The sequence below is a fragment of the Elaeis guineensis genome, chromosome 4, assembly GCF_000442705.2.
Source record: "Elaeis guineensis isolate ETL-2024a chromosome 4, EG11, whole genome shotgun sequence".
Classification (NCBI taxonomy): domain Eukaryota; kingdom Viridiplantae; phylum Streptophyta; class Magnoliopsida; order Arecales; family Arecaceae; genus Elaeis; species Elaeis guineensis.
In genome coordinates this window covers 20,906,834-20,913,984 of record NC_025996.2, presented here as the reverse complement: position 1 = coordinate 20,913,984, position 7,151 = coordinate 20,906,834, and the positions used below count along the sequence as shown (strand labels likewise).

General features: G+C 37.2%; 1 protein-coding gene across 1 annotated transcript in view; it reads right to left on the bottom strand.

The window, feature by feature from the left end:
- Positions 1 to 394: 394 nt before the first annotated feature.
- Positions 395 to 7,151, bottom strand: part of LOC105043452 (bifunctional fucokinase/GDP-fucose pyrophosphorylase) — a 15,244-nt gene continuing 8,487 nt past the window's right edge. Inside the window, 4 exon segments of the mRNA XM_010920998.4 lie at positions 395 to 959; positions 5,353 to 5,864; positions 5,867 to 6,076; positions 6,431 to 7,151. The exon segment at positions 6,431 to 7,151 is cut by the window's right edge and continues 182 nt beyond it. Coding sequence (XP_010919300.2) covers positions 564 to 959; positions 5,353 to 5,864; positions 5,867 to 6,076; positions 6,431 to 7,151 — 1,839 coding nt within the window. The 3' untranslated portion in view covers positions 395 to 563.

Below are 7,151 nucleotides of genomic sequence, written 5' to 3'. Positions count from 1 at the left end.
CCCGCATTGCCTTCCCGAGCCTAGCGTACATGCTGGTTCTTTTCAAGAACCACCACAAAGACAGATTTCCAAATCTTGAATGAATATTATGACCTACAATTCAAGTATTGAATCTATTTGATGCCAAACATATGCACACTGAGACCAAAGGACCATTTCTATCAGTCTTGTCTATGCTCACATAATTTAGAGTTTGAATAGATCAATTTTCATATCTGGCCTCGTTTGATCTAGACTAGTATGGTTTCACCATTTGTCATAAACTGCGGCAATGACTGAAACTGAAAAATGTGTGGGACACCAATGTGCACCGTAATTACGAATACCAGCATTTACCAGCAACTCCTGTTAATCCCTGGGTGTCTGCACCACCGAAATGTGTATGAAGCGATAGTTTTATGGAGCATCACGTCTTATTCTGCTGGGATCGTGCAAGTTGATAGTTTTATGGAGCATCGCATCTTATTCAGCTGGGATCTTGCAAGTTTTATTCTCTGGGCTACAAAAGCACGTACTTCCAGCGAAACAAATAAATGAATACAGAAAATACTGAGAAGCTGATACTAGGATAAATTGATGCTCCATTTGTACACCTTCACATCAAGATCTGAAGATTTTTCAAGTGCTTGTGTTAGCTCTTGTGCACAATGACGGTCCTTGGCAAGTAGCAATGCAAAACCACCTCCGCCAGCACCCACCAGCTTGTAGCCGCTGCAGTAGGATTCAGCAAAGGCAAAGAGCTTGTCCACAAACTCGTTGCTGCAGAAAGGGTCCAATTCCTGGTGCAGCCTCCAAGCCTCCAGCATTATGTCACCCAGTTCCTCTATCTCACCATTCATCAGAGCTTCCCTCCCAATCTTGGACAATTCTACAAGACGTTTAATGCTGGATATTAACAGATTATCTCGGCGGAGATACCGAGTTACCACCTTCTGCAAAACTTGGTGAGCAAGCCTCACCTGCATATTGGGCTTAACGGGTAAAGAGATTGTGATGGAAAGAAAATTATAGGTCAGGTGAAATATTGCTGTTCAAGCAACTTTGATAAAAATAAAATTAATAATAATAATACAAAGAAGTGAAACATATAAACTCGGTGACAATTATAAAGACTACACAATGTCTATATACCACTTTCTTTTAGAAGTGTTAAAATATTAGGACAAAAATGAATTTCAAGGTTAATCAAAGGAGAGTCAGCAGTATATCAAAATGCTTCTATGGAGATCCATGCAATCACCACCGCATCACCACATCTCCACCACATTCATTAAAATGTTTATAGTTGGAGTGTCACATTTGCCAGAATAAGATCTACATGCTATGCTTTGTTCTCAAACAACTAATTTTCTCTGCCCATCTAAATCCACCAGAACATAACACGAATGCAATTTTGACAGGAGTGTACAAACTTTCCTGTGCATGCACGCATATGATGTGGGTGGATGTCCAAATAAAGCATGAACTGTTCCTCCCCCTGGTTTATGATACAAAGCGGTATCTAACCCTAGTCATCAGAACACGACTAATCTATGATGCCACGCTGTTGTTATTAATGGTACACTTTTGATTGTGACCGTGAATCTAATGGAACTGACATTTTAGTTGATGCATTTATGGAAAATCCAACACGAAGGCAATTTTCCTAACATTGTAAAGTATATATACTGCCATCTGATTTGAAAAATCACACCATTAACAACATTAAAAATGCCAGTAAGCAGAAATTTGTAGGCTTTTCTTTTTTTTGATATATCGAATAGTTGACAAATTTTAATAACCACCTAATCCAATTTATAATTTGGAAGCATGACTATATGTACTTTAACACACATAGATCATGAATAATAATGCAGATTTTTGACAGCCACCATGAACCACAATACCCTTGCTTTATTGTTGCCATTCATTTGGCATATGCTTGGTGCTTCAATAACAAAAATCCCAACTATTTGGCTTTTCTTTCATGGCAAAATTTTGCCCATCCAATCAGATTGGATGCAGAATCCTCCTCCAACCACTTTGACCAACCAATTCATTCCATGGACTACCTCACAAATGTTATATATCCTTATGCTACACACCTGTTATTAAGTTTAAAGCTGTTGATGTGCATAAAAATAATGCCTATATTAGCTTACAGATTCGTGCATCTTCCATAGTTATCAGTCCATTGGAATACCACCTCATCACAACTAATGTTGATACACATCAACAACCATTAACTGACTTTTCTGCAGCAGAATCAACTAGAAGAATGTAATCTGGCCCCATTGCTCCAGTATAGATTGTCATGATCAAACCGATCTGAGGTCAAAGCCCGTAGGATAAAATTTAAAGATGTGGCTGCAAAATGTAACTCCAGACCATAAAAATGACCTAAAAACATCTGTGTCACCCACAAACCAAAATAATGTCTAAGGCTCCTAACCAATCAATCAAGCCATCCCAAGATGGATGATACAAATAGAGCTAGTGCTCTAAAATGAGTTGTAAGCAATAAAACTTTAGAACTAAAAAAAAAAAACATAGACCCTGAATTAGCCATCCGAAAACATATGAAAACCAACATCCAACTTGGGAGAGATTGATGCACAGGCAAGAGGCCTTCAAAAGACATAGTTTTTGGTCTAGGAATTTTGGAAATTCTAAATCACATCCAATAGGATAGATTTTCATTTTGCAAACTAATCTGTTAATTGTTAATGTCAAATATTTTATGTCGATTATTGAAAGTTATGGGCCTGTTGGGCATCGCTGCCAGTTTCTGGTTTTTGGTTTTCATTTCTAAGAACACAGAAACCAAGACTCGGAACTCATCTGTTTACATGCTTTTTTATTTTTGGGAAATGCTTAACAAAATTTCCGAAAAAGTTGAAAGTCCTTAGGAGTAGTCACCACCTTTTTTTTTGAAAAATGGAAACCATCCATAACCACCATCACTGCCTCCATCGCCCTTGCCTTCACCACCCTGTTAGCCCCAGCAGGCAGCCACCACCACTCACCAGGCCAGCTGCCACAGCCCAAGTGACCATGAAACAAGTTTTGGGTTTTGATTTTCAAAAAAAGGATATTGTATTGGTTTTCATGAAAAATGAAACCTGGAAGTGATGCCAAATGGAACCTATATTTGTGAATGGTTTTTGTAATTAGGAATACCAAAATAGGCATCTGACATAGTTATAAGAATTGTTTGATGACCATGCAGCCCATACTGGCACATTTGAAATCAATATATCCACTAGCTCTATAATGATACTATCCAAATAATAACACAAATTTTTCAAGGACAAGTAGCATTGCCTTATTGAAAGATATATGTGGTATTTAATGTTTAGCTAGACTCTCGCATCTAGCTCAAATATCCATGCTAACACATTGGTGAGTTGGAGAAGCACTGAACAGTAAATACTAATCAACTTCTTCATGCATTCTAAATATCCAACTTAATCCATGGAATACGTATAAGGCTATAACTGCTTTTAAATGATCTATGATAGTGTTACCTTCCAATCTATACAGGAAAAAAAAAATCAATAGAGCACTAAATATGAAAAACACATTGTTAATTAATCAATACTAATAAGATAGCACTCAACAATAAAGAAACAATTTGTCAATTTTTTTATAGAAGATGTGATGCTTTAATAAGAGTTATCTTTTGAACCTTTCAATTTTACAATAGAAAATATAACACAATTATAAGACATTATTGTTTCCAGTATATCCCATGCAAACCCTTTTTATAATTAAATCAACACTTAGTCATGTAGGACAGCCAAGGGAAAGAATAAATTAAGGTTTTAGATGGCTGAAACCTAAAAGGTGCTGGAAAATTGGATTCAGACCAGAGTTTGATCTACACTGAACTATGAAAGTTGGATTTTCAGTAACAATTAGTGGTGAATGCCAAGATGAATCCAAAGAAATGAAACTAAGGGTCAAATAGGGAACAAGAGGATTCGAGGTTCCTATGGATAAATCTAGTGGGTTGCTGTCCATTCAGAAATCAGATCTGATTTTTTGTCATAGATTACAAAATCAGGATTTTGAAGATTGTTTTACAGCAGATATATGAAATGGAGATTAAGGTTTAATAGGAAAACTAGTTAAGGGTTGATAGAAATGAAATGAGGTTTGATGCTAGGTAGAGAAACAAAAGGAAAATAGAATCTAAGGTAAAAAAATTGAGGAACTCAAGAAGAAATGCAGAAAACATAAGAAAGACTTGGCAGATAAAAGCAGGACAGAAAAATGATAGGGTGGGAGTCACTGGGAGTTAGTAATCACACCCAGGGGCTGGTCTCACACCAGATCCATGCATCACGCAGGGGTAGCAACTTCAGCAGCCATTAATTTCTGCATAACTTCTAATTTCTCCAAGCATACGGTACTTGAGACCCTCGACATAACAAAAAGAAAACCCTAATTCAATTATACATTAAAATCTCAAAACCATCCGGGGAAACTCAAAACCATCCTGGGAAAGGCATGGAACCATTCAAAGTTACTGAAGCATGAAAAGTACCATGTGAACAGTACTGTGAGCAGTTCGGAGCCAAAAAAAGACATCTCCAGTGGTTAATAAGGATAAAAATCAAGTAATCTTAGCCCTTGGTTCAAATAAACCACAAATAACTAAAAAAAAAGGGGGAAAAAGGAACAAATATAGAAAATTAACCACTAAAACTTAATCTAAAGATTATAGCTCTGACTTGAGTGTCCAGCTCATAGAGCACTGGTAGCAGGTGAATTTAAATACCCCTTGCAGTTATAAATTACATTATGAGGATAATTTCTCTCCTAATAACCCAATCTTTGGATAGACTCAATCACAGATCTCCTTGAAGTACAAAACTGAACCTACTCATCATTAACAAGATGCTCCTCAGATGAGAACCATATATTCCAAGGCTCTACAATGTAACTTCAAGTCCTCAAGAAAAGATAATTAGCCATGTAAGAATAATGCAACAAATGAATTTAACAAGAGATTTTTTAGTACTGAGTGAAAGAAAGCAAATTTACGATCACTAATTCTTCAGATATTGATCAAAATTCAGTAGAAGATAACACTCCTGAGACTTTACATTCTTAAAATTCTGTAAGCAAAAAATTAGGAAATTGATTAAATCAGATAGTATGAAAATATATTTTGTCAGGGACTGGATTATGGTTCAGTAAATCAAGCTGAAAGAACAGAGAGGTGCTGAGCTCATCTTTTGAAGTAGCCTGCTCAGGTTGTAGAACATATCTATAGCTAAACTTATAAATATAAGAAGGCAGACAACAAAAAAAGAAAATAAAAGGTCTAATTCTGAGCTGAAAATCAATAAAAAGGCAATGACATACTTGGCCAGTGAAAACAACCAGAAGACGCTGCTCTAACTCCATCACTAATTTCGGTGAAGCTACAAGTGGAATCACTTGCAATCGCAATGGCTGTCCTGGAAAACTGTAAGTGCATTTAATGCCAGGGTACAAGCCTCCAATTTGATCTTGCCAGCCTCCTCCTGTGCCCATTATTTGTTCTAACACCAAAACAATTCTAGCAACGGTCTCATTACTTTCATCTTCTTCCATGAGATGCAGAATTCCCTTCACCACAGCTGCAGCCAATATGCTGGAAGTTCCCAGACCACTTCCACGTGGAACATTTGCCCACGTCCTGATTCGTAAGCCTGAATTTGACAAAATTTTGTGATAAATGATGCCAGTCACGTGAAGTGCAGATTTTACAAGTCGGAATGGATCCTCTTCATTGAATGGTGGAGAAATTGAGATAGGATTCTCAATATAAACATGATTTTCAGCATCATCCTCAATTAGAATGCCAAAGTTTTCTGTTGTCTCGATCACAGTTTAATTGGAAGGGATCCTTCCAAATTTATTGCCATATTCAAAACACAACCTGGACGCTCCAAGCTCCAAGGAGGTGTATCACTCCAACCACCCACAAAATCAACCCGCACTGGTAATTCAATAGTTGCTCTTTTTGGCTGAAAAGGAGCTCTCTCAAGACTTTTGGTAAGCTTTGATGAAGTAATCACCCCACCAGTTGAGCCAAACACATGATCTACAAATAGATGTCAGGCAAATGAAACAGAACTGTAAGGATAAAGGATCCTCTAATGGATCATTAGTATCCTTATATATTTCGATTGCTTAATAATGATGGAAGAAACCAGATCAATAACAGTCCCCAAAAAAATATGGAGGTTAAGAATCAATAATATTATTTTAACCTCCAATTAACTAAACTCTTTTTATCTAATTAATTGATAAAAGATATCTTCAAACATCATAAACTAAACAGTTTTTTTCCCTTCCCGATTTCACAACTTTTAGAATTATTTCTTCTAAGCTTTAATAGAACATGTGTCAAGTAGGATCTTTTTGGAAATAAAAATAAGTTGTTTGATATATGTACCTGCAGTTCCATATTTTACTGCTGAAGCAGTCTCGCTAGCAACTGCATCCCATACTTTCTGCTCCACTATGCAAGCAGCTGGATCATCTCCACATGCCCTAAGAAGATCAACTTGTACCTGGTATGCTCTGCTTTGAGGAAGAACACCATGATTCTGATCCTGGAGACTGGCACAGAGTGAAAGAAATTCTTTGCATGTCCCAATTCCTAAAATATCCTTTTGTAAAATTTCCTCACACAACTGAGACAAGTCACGTCCAAGCAAACCATAGTTAATGCAAGCTCTAGCAATTCCAGCTGCAAGATCTGCTTGATGATTACTAGAGCCAATGCACATCTGAGGAAAATCTATCGACCGGTGCAACTCCTCTAAACTCACACGATTTGAAGTTCTCCACATGAAGAGCAAGTTTTCGCAGTTGCTATTAGTTGAACCCATAAGCCACATTCCTAGATTAAGCATTTCAGAAGGAGACAGGATGGGGAATAACTTTGCATTCCATAAGCATTTCTCTTGGGTGGCTGGGAAACCCCATAAATCACTTTCTTGAACTTTCAGATCATGCAAGACCTTTCTCCATGGTCTCCCACAAAATGTCCCACCCTTTTCAATTGAATTTTTTGGGTTATCCTGGAGCCCACAATAAATGATAATTCTACCCATGCACCCTACTAAGGGAACTTGCCAGAGACAATGACGATCAGGCAAAAGAAACCGAAA